Source organism: Phoxinus phoxinus, assembly GCF_949152265.1.
Source record: "Phoxinus phoxinus genome assembly, chromosome: 2".
Classification (NCBI taxonomy): domain Eukaryota; kingdom Metazoa; phylum Chordata; class Actinopteri; order Cypriniformes; family Leuciscidae; genus Phoxinus; species Phoxinus phoxinus.
In genome coordinates this window covers 40,235,587-40,250,795 of record NC_136877.1, presented here as the reverse complement: position 1 = coordinate 40,250,795, position 15,209 = coordinate 40,235,587, and the positions used below count along the sequence as shown (strand labels likewise).

Sequence of the window (15,209 nt, the reverse complement as noted above, 5' to 3'; positions counted from 1 at the left end):
GATACATTTTATATAGGTATTTAACGAAGGCTAATGTAATTTAAGTAGAATGTTTTGATCAAGGATCTTGTTTGAATTCCACGTAGGCCTATTTGGAAATCAGAATAAAACAATCAGTCACTGAGCTACTCGTTGTCTAACAGTGAGACTTGTTATCTTGTATAACTTGTAAAAAAAAAAAAAAAAAAAAGTTGAAAATTGATCAACTTATTTTGAAGTTTTAAGCACTGTAAAAACATGTTGTCAACTTATTGATCATACTTTTTTTACAGTGAAATAATACTTTAATGAAACACTATAAACAATTAAATAATAAATTAAATAATACAATTAAAATAAAATACATTATAAATACACATATAGATTCAACAAAAGGCATTATATGGCAAGTTACAAAATACAATAGATAAACAAACATTTCACACATTTTACTTGAACCTTTTTTATTTTATTAGATGTATAAATACTACAATTATGGAGTGAACAAATGAATAGCACTTAAATAAAAACAATGACCTGTGACCTCTAAAGCAATAAAACCCAGTGTCAGAGTCAAAGATGGTGTGAGCAAAAAGGAAATGTTTCTAAGGGAAAGTACAACATTCAACACACCTTTCTGTATGAGGAAGTGGTTTAAAACCACAATGGTGTCAACCATCGACTTCATTTGGGAGGAGCATGAGAACATGTATTGTTTTGAAATAAACTTTGTATGTATAAATAGCTTTATTTGAACTGTCACATATGGCTATATAGTGTACTTTAAAAACTGATGACACTCTGGCTAAACCTCAGAGCTAGCTGAACAAAGACAAGACATTTGTTTAAGTAAACCTGTTTTTTGCTATAGCTGTTTTGACAAAATTACTATAAAATTACTAAAAGACTATTCACGCTGGGGTATTCTTGTGCACAAAGACAATGCATTTGCAATGAACATTCATGTGTTTACACTGGAACACACACGCAATATTTAAGTAATCTACAAAAGTATTTCTACAAGATCTAGTACATTTTTGAATAGGCCTACTGGCAGTTAGGCGATGTGAACAGCTGGTGTGTCAGCCCCATCTAGAGGTAAGCAGATGCAATTATTTCCATGGCAACTAGATCCAGCAGTAGCCCTTGGCAACTGATCACTTCCCCAGGGAGCATAATGAAACAAGAGATGTTGATATGTAAATAACATGTTATAGTTCAGATTCTGCCATTAAATGTAATAGAACGATGCATTGCATCACTTTATGGATCACTTTATTCTTAAAAAAAAAAATCTGGATCACTTTAAATATACAAATTCATAAATTCTGTGGACCAAGAAATTAGAAAATGTGCATTTTTCACATAAATGGTTTCAATTTTGTTAGTCCTTGTATTTAAAAAAGCTCTTTACATTGACTGGAAGTATACATGTGGCACTGACTGTCAGATCAATGCAAACAGAGGATTTGTGAGAAGGATTTCTCTTGATTGACAGACCATCCAAAACCTGCTTAAATGGTTAACCCCTCACTTTCGTTCAGTCAATATTTGCATCATCCACATAGTCACATGTCTGATTCTTTAGAGGCTAAATTAATGCATTCACTGCCAACATGTCAGGCCTTTGAACTGTGAATTTAGTGATCATGTAGCAGGTACTTTTATCTAAAGTGACATACAAATGAGGAACGTCACAAAAAATGTATAATGCCCATTCTATCTAACAATAACATTCTGATGTCCTTAAAGATGAGCCTTCAACTCTGTTACATGAATGAAAAAAAATTATGATTTGCTGTTGCACGCAAGCTAACATAAACAGTCATGAAGATTGCTATCACACAATTCCTGACATGCTCTCATCTTCAGGTCCAACAACTACAGGCTGGCAGCAGCCGGTGCAAATGTACCGCAGCACGCAGAGGTAAACACTGCCGGACAGTCCCACGGCCAGGACCAACAGGATCAGACTCAGGTACGATGGCCCAGGCTGGTATGCGAATTCAGTGAGCATGTCACTGTCCATTACTGTGGGTAGTTCAGAGAGCTGTGCTGTGGTGGATTGAAAAGAGACAAGCTGAGTTTTATTTAGCAATTAATTTATTATAAAAATCATATCATCATGGTCTATTAGTAATATTTTAACTACTGTTGAAATCTCTGTTTGTGGACAGTTTATTATTTAATTAATGAAATTTGTATTGTTTAGTGATTTTTTTTTGTATGCACCTACAAAAATGTCCACTAACCCAGTCATGAGTCATTAAAGTATCAAATTATATTTTTAAAAAGGCCATCTTCTTTTTTACATTGTATTGCATAATGCACATGTATTCATTTTATTTCTTTATAAGGCTTGTATGTATTAATGAAGATGTGTGTTATTTCAGGTTGTTTTGTGACTTTTTCTATTAATTTTACAGGTCCACCTTGAAATTCACTGAAACACTTTTATATAACAGAATAGATACACCAGTTAATAGACACAGCATACAATTAATAATAACTGTTACACTTACGAGATTAATAAATGAAGAGGGAGGCTGTCTGATAAGATAAAAAGCAATAATAACAACACAATGGACAATATAAACAATATTTTATAAGCAAATGATTCAAGGCAGTATCCTACCTGAATTCAATGGGGAAATAAAAAGAAGCAGCAATTCTGTCCCCATCCACAGCATTATGTAGCCTGTAGAGTTTTACCGCTCTGTTGCTGTCGTCCTTGGAGGCAGCAAAACAATCTTTTTTATTTTATTTTTGAAAATTATAATTTACTTTTGATTGATCACTTCTGACTGGCCTGTTTTGGATAGGCAGACATACCACCGTCCCTCAGTTGTGCTGCTGCTTACCAAAATATCTGCTCAAACTTGATTTCAAGAAAACAAATTACACCGCCTCTCTTTCCGTTTTTTTCAAAGGTGATTTGGTCCCAACAGTCGTCAACCTTTCGACATCCCCAACGATGAGCAGAAAGCCGGTAGCCAAACAGTTTCCTGACCAAAGCACTTTTACGGAATTCCCTTTGCTCAGTCCGTAGCCTTATGACAACGCGGCGTGACACTATCGCATATTCTGGAGTGTCGAAGGAGCAAGTAGCACTCCTTGCTCTATTCGCGGTTTTACTACAACATACCTGTAAAGCGATCAATATCCTATCCTCCGGGGATGCTGTCAGACCAACAATTATTGCCCAACTCTGGAAATACTACAACACGTTTACAGTTACAGCACTGTGCGATGCTCTAATGCTCTATCATTAGCACGTCCAGCTCACCGCTCACAGCATATTCCAAACGATAACCTGTGCAATTACCTCTCAAAATCATAGAGTAGCTATCATCACCCTTCAGATGCACAATTAATAACGCTGGAAAGAAATCACGCCTCACTTGTTCTTAAGCATTTGTGCAATTATCTTTTCTGGGGGTTATTCTTATGATTAAGTGTCATCGCATAATGGATTATTTTCCATTTAAAAAATATATATTTTTAAGATTTTAAGCATTATCACACGAAGACCTGCTGACAAGCCTAGCAGGAGTTATTTTTTTTAATTTATAGAGTTGTACACCATTTTAATAAGAGGAATAATGATGGTAACGGTTTATTCATATTCTAGGGACACAACTTCAAGTCTTTTTAATATTATGACCACTAAATTTAAAAATGATTTAAATAAGTACATACCTTTAATTTATTTAATTTTAATTTATTTTTAATTTATAATTAAAGCCTATTAATTAAGCTTTGCATTGCTCAAGCTTTGTACACGTTCATGAGCGACATGTTGGCTAAGTCAGTTTCGTTGTTGTGGAAAGACTTATGTCATAAGTTGCCATAAAATTATTCATCATCATGTCCTCTGAATAAAAAGTGGGCTTAGTTAAAGGTCACTGTTAGACACGCTCTGTGGCAGACTCTTATGAGGCAAAGAGGACTAAAGCAGTCCAACAAGCAGAGATAAACAATTGAGACATGATTAATACTGTGAGATGATAAACACCTTGTAGCTACAAGATGCAATTATACAGATAGAGTTACACCGTCCAAAACACTTCCTCAGATAATGTGGGAAAAGTGAAGCCTGTTTAGTAGACAGATGGAAAATCAGTGGATTATGGCAAGTCAGACAACACAGACATGGTAAACAGACAGTGTAAAATGGCTGCTGTGAGCAGACAGAAAGCATATGGGTGATGACATAAAAACATTCAAACATCCAGTGACACATTTACAGGCACGCGCCTCCTCAGAGTCAGCCGAGACAATTCACAGCAATTACTCGTCTGAAGCAATTGCTTTCCATTTTTTTGCATATGGACGCACACAGACATAACACTTGACTGTGTGAATTTCATGACAGTAATGGAATATATTTTGCGTGCTGACACATGACTGCTTTTCCTTGAATTTTATTCATATAAAACCATTACATTTCAAGATCTTACATCATCCTTGATCCCACAAACCAATAAAACATATAAAGTACCTTTTACACGTCAAATAATAACTTATATATATATATATATATATAAGCTATTACAAGTTAAATACTGTCATGTGTGCAGGCATATCTCGAAAAGCACTACAGGCAGTATTTGGTCAAGGTGTTGTTGTTGGTTCAGATGGGCTTTCCATCTTTGGTCTGCATCTGTCCAAAAATTCCAAAAATATCTCAGGTTGATAGGCAGCAATGGCACTTATGGCATGAAACGGAAGTTGTAATAGTCTTTTCTTCCCTATTGTGACGTATATATCCAAATGAAACGGCTTCTCAAACTAAACAAAAAAGTAGGGCGGGACTTGGTTCTGTCACATTTCCAGGAGTTCTCAGAAGCGGAAGCTGTTATACTTGGGTAAACTTCTATAACGGTGAACGGGAGACAACAGCAAATATTTATTTTTCAATTTGATCCAATAGCAAAAGAAAAAAATCTGTAATAGAGTTTCCAGATTTTCCAAAAAAGGGAAAAAATAAAGATTGATTTTGTTGGTCTGAGATAAAGATACAGCATTAATTTGTTTCTTGACATTTACTGACAAGGTAATAACATAATGTGTATAACTTTTTATTTTTTTATGAAAATATGAAAAAAATTATTCGATTTGCGATGTTGATAACTGTGGAAAAGCGCCATCGCAGTCTATGTAAAGGATCTATCGGGAATAGATTGGATGGTTGTGGTAAACATGTCATCAAAGAGATGTCAGGAGGGGAAGTTATTTTGATTAACGATTACGAGGGCACATGAATTTTAAAAAAGTATTGATGTGCACGGATAAATTATTTATAATGAATAGCCTATACCATTAAAAAAAAATGTCCATTTTGATTTCATGGTGACATTAACTGTGTTTTTGAGCCTCTGTATCTGTTGAGTGTACATGAGCTTATTGTAGATTGGATTTAAAACAGCACACTTCCACACTATGTAAATGCATGCACACATTTCAAGTCTGAGGCTTTAGATGCAGATGTGCACACTGCTTTCCTGCTGCAAGAGCTTTATTTAGTTGTGAGTCTAACATTAAGTATTTATCAGAGAAAACTCTGTGTAAACGCTGCATGTTTTATTGATGACATTGTTGTTTTTGGCATGTGTAAATGTAAGTGCATATAAGTGTTAAGGCTTCATGGTCTTGTCTTTCCCACAAAGGCTTACTTCAGCACAATTTGAAGGCCCAACAAAGGGTGTGACCTATCTCTCTCTTTTTCTCTCTCTGTATTTTTCTTCCCCACTCTGTTCTTTTCACCATCTTACTCTATAATTCACTGTAGGGTTTTCAGCTGGACTGGAATTTTGTGCAGGCAGAACATCTAGAGTCACTGCGCTCTTTTAGGTTATAATCAAAAGCAGGCAGGATCAGTACACTGTTGTCTGATCCCACAGGAACATTCTCCTCGTCGATGGCCATTATATTTTGCACAAGACACATGATGGCTGCATCAATGTTTGTGTTGTCCTGTTAAAAAAAAGAGGAAGGAAGAATATGAGTAGAAATGTCTTTTAACATGTGCAGCTACTAGCAAGGTTAATATAATAGTAAAAAAAAAAAAAAAGCCTAAAATTTGTACCTTCGCAGACGTCTCATACCAACCCACAAAATTATGGTCCCTAGAGAAATTGTCGAGTTTAGGCATTTTGGAGCATAAACCATGTCTCTGTTGGTCACACTTGTTGGCCAGCAGGACAGCTGGCAGAGGACGCCCACTGCCAAGGGCAACTTTAGAATCAAGATCTTTCTTCCATTTCAACACAGCTTGGAAAGTGGAGGCACGAGTCATGTCAAAAACCACAAGTGCCCCTACTGCCTCTCGGTAATACACACGTGTCATGTTGCCATACCTCTCTTGGCCTGTAAATAAAGGGGAAAAAAGTGAAAGATAGTTTATGTGTATTATTTAAGTCATATTTTGTTCTTGTTTTATGGTCTTGAAGTGCTATTTCACAATATTTTTTTATTTTCTTAGACTGGCAAAACTTCAAAATTGTGGATGGTTTCCTTGACTGCAGACAAGACATCTTCCCATATCACAAATGACATGAGCTTGACCACACGGGAAAAGCTTAAATCTGTCAGAACGGATTCATTTGAGAGCGGTTCACCATTCATCCCAGATTTCTCAGCATAGTTAGCTTACTGTGCTCAACCGTGCTGGTTTATAATTATTTACAACCATTATTTTTAAGTATTTTTCTACACATATTTTCATCTAACTCATTAAACTCATTAATATATTACTCATATAATATTATGTCAATAAATATAATTTGTGGCTAGTCTGGAAACTTTTAACTTTCTAACTACCATTCTAATCCTGATTTCACAGCCACACATGGAAAAAAACATGATGACGTAAACATGTCTGGATCAGCACGGTTTCACAACAAGAACCATTCGGCCTGATGGTGGAAAAAACTTATTTTGTTGAAGATCTTATATGTAGCTATTAATGCATTATCATGCTGAAAATCAAGGCTGAGGCTAGTTAGACAGCTAAGGGTTCGCAGTGCAGTAGCATGAAATTCGATCTTATAAGGTCCTCTGTGAGGCCATAAACTACTGCATTCAATTGGGGATAAGACTGTCGTGCAATCTATTTTTCTCAGTTAAGTCCATGCTTAAGGGTGCAGTCATCTATATTACATGCTTTCACAGTCAACAAACTGCTGATAGAAATCTTTATTTAAATCTTAGCAGTTTTTGTGAATTTAACATCTTATTAAAACATGACAAACAAAAACCTAACTCTAATTGTAAACACATCTCTGAGTATTCCATTCTGTCAGTCATGTTGAATTTAATGCATTGTTTTCTGGTGCGATTTTGTGCGTGTGAGAGCGATGGAAAAGGTTTTGAGTGTTTTCACATGAGACCAATATAAGCACGAGACCAGACCAGTGAATATAAACACGGGACACACATTCCTGCGCCTGTGCTTTAGTTTAATCTGAGCATTAACACAGAGAGGGATTCATAGCACTGTGAGTAGCACATTGTCACTCACAACAGCTGAGAGAAGAAAAAATATCCCAAACAAGGCATGCTTTGGAATATGTAATGTGTCCAAGCCAAATGTTTAGAGCATTACTCCAGTAATATTAATCATCTGTCTTTTTGTGTGTGATTCTTTTTCTTAAGATAAAGTATTATGTTACAATGGTGCAAGATTCACTGTGGATGGTCAATAAAACATCAGTGCTAGGAAATTGGTTGTTAGAAAGAATTATTCTGACATCCTGGTTTTTTTTCTAAACACGGTTAAACATGTTTTAACATTTATCTAATTTTATTTCCATTTAATTTGTTTTTATTAATTATTTTTAGTTAATTTGTGAGTTTTCAGGCTTTTGCTCAATTTTCTTCATCAGTAATTAAATTCAAAGTGGTATAAAAACAAAAGTACAACATAAATATATGGCTATCTGACAGACATCACAAAAACAACGTTTTCTTATAGGCCTATGCTAAATCAAGAGTTTATGTCCTAAAAACTGCTTGGATAATGTAAGGAATTAAGTAGCCTGTACACTATTTAAATGTTTTGTTGAATGGGTAGGCTAGGCTATAGCATGTCAAATTGTAGGACACTGCTGTCACTGCTTGAAATACTCTCAATTACCCATATGTTCATTTCTTTACATAGGCTTATTGGTTTTTAGATAAGCCTGACTATAACTTAATCACTAACATTGCAGGCAAAGGTAAGGAATAGGCTACATCGGTAACTGACCTGCAATGTCCCACAACTGCAGTCGAATGACTGTCCGGTGATCCCAATTCAGGACTTTCAGAGCAAAATCCACACCGATAGTTGCGCGGTAATGTTGAGAAAAAATCTGATGCACATAACGCTTTATGATCGAAGTCTTCCCCACACCTAAATCTCCAATGACAAGTACTTTGAGTAACCGCTCCTGCTGCATTTCAGCAATCTAAACTACATGACAAATATATGCAGAAGAAAGAAAGCTTGTAAAACTACAAAACAGAACAAAAAACGCCTTAACGCGCGCCTGACAGTTGTCAAACTGAGTGTTTCACTGGAGGTGAGAAGTTTCACACTTAATTTGCCAGTCGACAACTTTTCATGCGCGGTGGATCCGCTGTCAAAAACAAAACAAAAAATCCTAAGCCTATCTGACCGATCTTCAAGAAGCTCTTCACAGTCTGCCTGAACTTTAAGACTAGGAGGAGATTTTGGTCCAGCGTTTATCAAGACTCGCCTGTTAAACTACAGCTCCCGTCATCCTGATTATATGGCGTGTTTGCTCATAAAACTTCAAATAGATGGCGCACATGAAAATACATAAACTTTATCAATTAATTAAACCTCAAGACACTAAGATATATAGTCTCAATCTCAAGACTAAAGTAGCCTTCTACTTTTTGTGATGTTTCAACCATCCTAAATGTAAATGTATTAAAACAATATTTAGGCTGTAATTTCCATGTGATAGACCGTCGCCTATATTTCTTTTAGCCAGTTTAAAAGGATAGTTCACCCAAAAATGAAAATTGTGTCATCATTTAGGCCTACTCCCCCTCACCAACAGTCTTCAAACTATATTCTTTTGTGTTCAACAGAAGAAAGAAACTCATACAGGTTTTGAGGGTGAGTAAATTATGAGGGTGAGTAAATTATGACAAAATTGTAATTTGTTTAAGACAACTTTTGCTGCATTTAAAAAAGTGTTATTTTTAATTAAAAGCAAGGATTGGTCAAACCACTGATCTGTTTAGCCTATTCAGTGGGCCAAACATTAAAAACTGGGAAGGTAAAACTTTGGGTGTAAAAACGCTTTGGGTGTAGTACATATAAGCGCTAGGCCTATGTCTCCATTCATTCATTCATTCATTCATTCATTCATTCATTCATTCATGTATTAATTCATTCATTAATTCATTCAAAACCCATACTGATCATCAACATAGGCTATAAATACTTTGTGTAGGCTAGTCTATTTAGTAGCCTAGGCCTAGTCTAGGATTAATGTTTAAAGAACAGCATTTTCGTTTGATGGTGAATTCCCAAGATGACAATGGTTTACGAAACAATATAAATATGTGAAAAGAAGGAGGGAATAATGTATGGGGGTGTATGAAACGCGTTTGTCTTTCGCTGCTATTAGGAGGCTTATGGTACTGGTGCTGATGCGGAATGAGTCAGGCTATATGATGCTTCTGCTGTCGCTTCCATTTCATCAGCACAAAACATCCAAACATTTCTCCATCTTCCAAGCGTGGATCAAAACATGACAGGCGTAAATCATCTTTGACTTCCACGCGACTTTGATCCCGGCAGGGACCATTTTAACAACACGTCGACTCATATTTAGCAACATCCAAGCAAAATAGACCGCCTACGCGGAGCAGTTAAGGTTTGCACCTGTTTTTTTTTTCTGTAGAGACGAATGTTTTGTTTATTATTCGATATAGGCTATTATGTGAGTAGTTTATGTCCGTCGTTTCATCCAGCGGTTTCTAAAGAGGCTTCAATCCTTTTAAAGATTATGGAATCTGCCGTTTGGTAGCTTTGAAACGACCAAACAAAACAAAAACAAAAAACAACGTAAGTAAAGAGCGCCGAATAAGGGGTCTTTTACACAAATGCTTCTACACAAAGACAACGCTTGTTAAACAGTTGTCTGTTTTGTAGATTTAGAATAAGAAACATTCGTTATTATGACAAGGCCAACGATAGCCAGCTACTAGACTAGCACAGCCACCAGGCGAGCCTCAGTAATCTTAACAGGCTTCATATTTTGGTAACTGTTAGAGTTTGTATTGAGTTTCCTGCATATATATGACTAAGGACCTATAAACTCAAATGACTAAAAATTACTTCGTAATTAGGTTAAATGTGACACTTAAGATGAATCATTTTTATTATTATGTAGCCTATATTCTTACTGAAAAAGTGCATTACGTTCATCCAAACAGTATGGACACGGATTTGGCTTTGCCAGTTATCCCACTTTACTTGTATTCATGTTAATTCATGTACTTGTTATAACATGTTACGTGTTAAGATGAACTTTAGGGATAGGTAAAGTTTAAACCACCAGACGCTTATTTCTGTACGCCTTAAAATCAAAGACTAAAAGGATGATTTTGTGCCTCAACTACCTTTCTGCGCAGAGCAAGGATAGAGTTGACTGAGATGATTGTCATGCCGTGATCATGTAATTGCTGTAATATTTATAACTACAGCATTCCCAGATGAGGTTATAAATGAATTGCAACAGCTTTAAAGCGAACTTTACTATATTTCCTCCTTTTATGTCAAGCTGATTTGGGTGAATAAAATAAGGAATGTTTCTCTTTCTTTTCAATTTTGTCTTTGTAAACCATATATGTTTTGGCAGTAGGCCTATCTAATTCACAGTATAAATTCACTTCTCCACTTTTTGCTTTGACAGACCTGAATAGACATGGAAGCAATTTGGCTTTACCAATTTCGACTGATTGTCATCGGGGACTCCACTGTTGGAAAATCATGTTTAATCAGGCGATTCACAGAAGGCCGGTTTGCGCAGGTGTCGGACCCGACGGTCGGGGTGGATTTTTTCTCCCGCCTGGTGGAGATCGAACCTGGGAAACGCATTAAACTGCAGATTTGGGACACGGCAGGCCAGGAACGCTTCAGGTATTATAAATCTTTATCTTGGATCATGTTACATGAGACCTTTCTCATGATTCTGCATCTCTGTAAATAATTGCCCAATATGTATTTATTGTTCATAGGGATGGTTTACCTAAAAAAAATTAAATCCTATATACCCCCAGTTCCTTAAAGATATACAGTGTGTCTATGTAAGTAATATCACTGATTATTTCTTCATAAAGATTTTTATGCTAATGGTAACATTATTTTACATATTTAACTTTGTACAGTGTGAAATAGTTGTTTACACAAAAGAAACCTCAACCGTATTAAGTTTCAGTTAGATAAATCATCTTATCCATCCACATGATCCGTGCTGATGTATTTCTCCCAGACTTGATGACAGACTGATTCACACGTCACTAAAAAATATTTTCCACCTTAGGTGATTCAGAGACACTGTCTATATTTATTTATTAATAAATGCAGCTCAAAGGCCTCTTTACCAACAGAAGGTTTTGTAGAACTCCTATAGGAAATGGAAATAATTGATGAATCACTGCCATCTACAATGTCACAAATGTCTTAAAACTTAAAGTGATGTCAGTAACTCCAGAGGCCCCTCAGCATCCTTCACAGCTCAGTGTGTTCCCAGTGGTACTCCTACACAATCTCAGACCTCTTTTACAGTCTCACTCTGATGCCTTTTTACAGTTTTTTTCACCTGCTTGTTTTCTTCTCTGCCTTCTGTTGCAGTTTTGCATTTCCTGTTCTCTCCGTTCCTGTCATACATAAATACCTTTCTCGGGTCGATCTATCTATATTAGGCCTATAAACCTTAATCTTCAAGTCTTTTAAAGTTTTTTTCAAAACTATAAAACAAGGCTTTTTGAAGCCATATTGTTGTGAAATGTGCTTTTCTAGTTAAAATGATAGTTATATGAATTTATTTGAATTTCTGCTCATTTGAAAATCACATAACGCAAGTAACGGCAGATCTTTTCTTCCATATTGTGATGTACAACCAAGCGAAAGAGATTATCAAAAAGAAAAAAATGTAGGGCAGGGTCTAGGTTCAATCCATGGTTGTTGTCAATGTCCACTAGAAGATCCTATTCAATCTGTGCTTAAGGTCTGTGTGGAGGACGTGAGCCAAGTTTTCAAAATACAGAAGACCAGGAAAGCTTTAGGCCCAGATGGTGTTGCACCTGCCTGTTTAAAAGTCTGCACAGAATCTTCACTGGAGCAGTGTGAAGTTCCCTGCTGCTTCAAACACTCCATTATCATTCTGGTCCCCAAAAAAACCAAAATCACTGGACTTAATGATTACAGACCTGACACTCTTACATCTGTGGTCATGAAGTCATATGAGAGACTGATGTTTGCCTACCTGAAGAACATCACTAGACCCCTGCTTGATCCTCTTTAGTTTCCACTCAACATGGGACTGCATTATATCCTGCAACATCTTGACAGACCTGGGACTTATGCAAGGATCTTATTTGTGGACTACAGTTCGGTCTTCAATACCATCCTCCCTGATCTTCTCACAGCCAAACTGACCTAGCTCTCTGTGCCCACCCCAATCTGTCAGTGGATCACCAGCTTACAGACAGACAGGCAGCAGCAGCTGTTAGTAAGACTAGGGAAACTCACATGCAGGACTCCAATCAGCACTGGTGCTCCTCAGGGTTGCGTCCTCTCTCCACTGCTCTTCTCACTGAACACAAATGACTACACCTCTAAAGACCCCTCAGTCAAGCTCCTGAAGTTTGCAGATGACACCACCGTCACCTGGCTTATCAGGATAACAGAGGACGAACAACTGGTTTCCTGGTGCAGTCATTATAACCTTGAGCTGAACACGCTCAAAACAGTGGAGATTATAGTGGACTTCAGGAGGAACACCCAAGCACTCCCCCCACTCACCATCACAAGCAGCATGGTGGCAGCAGGGGAGTCATTCAGGTTCCTGGGCACCAAAACTGGGACAATCACATTGACTACCAGCAGAGGTTGCTGCCACAGGAGCTGCTGCCACAGTTCTACTCAGCTGTCATTCAGTTTGTCATGTGTTTATTTATAACTGTCTGGTTTGGTTTAGTCACCAAATCAGACATCAGGAGACTACAACGGACAGTCCGGACTGCGGAGAGGATTATTGGTGCCCCCCTGCCCACCCTCCAGGACCTGTACACTTCCAGAGTGAGAAAAAGAGCAAAGTCAATTCATCACAGACTCCACTCACCCTGGCCACACCTTTCTGGATGGCGCCTCAGATCACTAGGCACTAGAACATCTAGTCACAGGAACAGTTTCTTCCCACAGGCTATTTCTTTATTGAACAGTTAAATGCCTTCCAAGTGCAATACCACACTTTTTTGTGCAATATCCTTGTAAATTAATTTAGTCCTATTTATTCATATTTTTGTTCACAATACTGTTAATATGTTCTTCATAATCTATAAATGCTTATTCTGACTAAACCTACCTGTGCCTTTAAACTTTTTTATTGTTAAATGTTATGCGTTTTGTTATAGTTATGTGTGAACTGGAAGCTTCAATACCAAGGTAAATTCCTTGTGTGTGCAATCACTCTTGGTAATAATTTTTTTTTTCTTCTGAACATCCAGTTGACATTTTAATAAAAAATAATGAGGTCAAACTAAAAAATAAACATATGCATGGATAAATTGTTCATCAGTCAGATCAACAATGTGCATTTAGAAAATAGATGGGGTGAATTTACAATTCATACTATATGTAATGCTACCTAACATTTAAATTGTATTTTACCTCAATTCAAATTCAAGAACATTATTTCATTCTGTTATGCTTTCTTAAGGTCTATTACCAGAGCGTACTACCGTAACTCTGTGGGAGGTCTGCTGCTCTTCGACATAACCAACCGTCGCTCCTTCCAGAACGTTCACGAGTGGCTAGAGGAAGCACGCAGCCACGTGCAGCCCCACAGCATTGTCTTCCTGCTGGTCGGCCACAAATGTGATCTGGAACCACAGCGCCAGGTGAGCCGGCAAGAGGCTGAGAAGCTAGCGGCTGCCTACGGCATGCGCTATGTGGAAACTTCAGCACGTGACGCCATAAATGTGGAGAGGGCATTTACGGAGCTAACACGGGATATATTCGAGCTGGTAAAGAGTGGGGAGATTACCATCCAGGAAGGCTGGGAGGGAGTGAAGAGCGGGTTCGTACCAAACGTGGTGCATTCGTCAGAAGAAGTGACAAAGGGTGATCGTAGATGTTTCTGTTGAGTCGGCAATCACCACCCTGGTACCTATCAAACCTTTGGGCCCTGGTGGACAAAAGAAACGCTTCCTCCAATCACAGGGTCAGTCTTCAACTCCCTGATTATGACATCATCATCCCCTTCCTGCCTGCTGAATGCCTAATTGAGTCCCACCATGCCCTATTGCTTCACTTTTCTATACTACTTTGCTCATTTCCCTAATCACACGATCTTGTATATGGCCAAAATGAACTCTGTTGACTGCTGAGAATGTAAGGTTAGTAAATAACCTATTGCAGAACCCATACCGAAAAGGCCAGTCAGAACTATATCTGCACTTTAACTGTATCTGCACACCTGCCATTATTCTATTGAGCCACGAAAGTTAACTTCCCAAATAAAGATGTTTTAGCTTTGGATATCTCCCGTATCCGGGACTAAGCTCCAGGTATCTTCTACTGATTTTGATCATGGGAGAGATAAAAGACTAACAGAAGTTTAACTTGCTTACTTCACAGATGAATGCTGGGATACCCATTTCTGGTGACTCAAAGATCTCAGACTTGAAAAAATGTGATTGCTGGAGGTGTGATGTGTCTGATTATTGACTTTTAGCAACAAGAAAGACAAAAGGAAGGAGATAAAATGCAATATACTACATGAAGAATTCCAAGACTGAAAAACCATGACCTGTAATGTTTCTGAATAATTCCCATATCAACCAAAACTAGATTTACAATTTTAATTGTGGTGTGAGACAAGTATGTCACTCAAGATGGAATGATAGTCCATAGCATCACCCAAGAGGTTTGTTTTAATGATCTAATGTGAAGATCCATAAGGGACTACTTAAAATAATAC

The 15,209-nt window shown here is 37.3% G+C and overlaps 2 protein-coding genes across 5 annotated transcripts; one reads left to right on the top strand and one right to left on the bottom strand.

The window, feature by feature from the left end:
* Nucleotides 1-4,983: 4,983 nt before the first annotated feature.
* On the bottom strand, nt 4,984-8,685 carry LOC307011368 (ras-related protein Rab-32). Its single transcript, XM_079636928.1, has 3 exons — nt 8,228-8,685; nt 6,068-6,348; nt 4,984-5,955 (listed from the first exon to the last, which is right to left on the bottom strand). The coding sequence occupies exons 1-3, from the start codon at nt 8,418-8,420 to the stop codon at nt 5,776-5,778; spliced, it is 654 nt and encodes a 217-aa protein (XP_079493054.1). The 5' UTR covers nt 8,421-8,685; the 3' UTR covers nt 4,984-5,775.
* A 953-nt stretch (nt 8,686-9,638) lies between these two features.
* On the top strand, nt 9,639-15,099 carry rab39bb (RAB39B, member RAS oncogene family b). 4 transcript variants are annotated; one of them, XR_013800413.1, is made up of 4 exons: nt 9,639-10,066; nt 10,917-11,143; nt 13,947-14,450; nt 14,867-15,099. XR_013800413.1 is itself a non-coding variant. In XM_079636942.1 (3 exons), the coding sequence occupies exons 2-3, from the start codon at nt 10,929-10,931 to the stop codon at nt 14,371-14,373; spliced, it is 642 nt and encodes a 213-aa protein (XP_079493068.1). In that variant the 5' UTR covers nt 9,654-10,066; nt 10,917-10,928; the 3' UTR covers nt 14,374-15,099. The 4 variants fall into 4 exon arrangements, 2 of the variants coding, with proteins under 2 accessions (XP_079493068.1, XP_079493069.1); XR_013800414.1 differs by having other exon boundaries at nt 9,681-9,875; XM_079636942.1 differs by having other exon boundaries at nt 9,654-10,066; nt 13,947-15,099.
* The last annotated feature ends 110 nt before the right edge of the window (nt 15,100-15,209 follow it).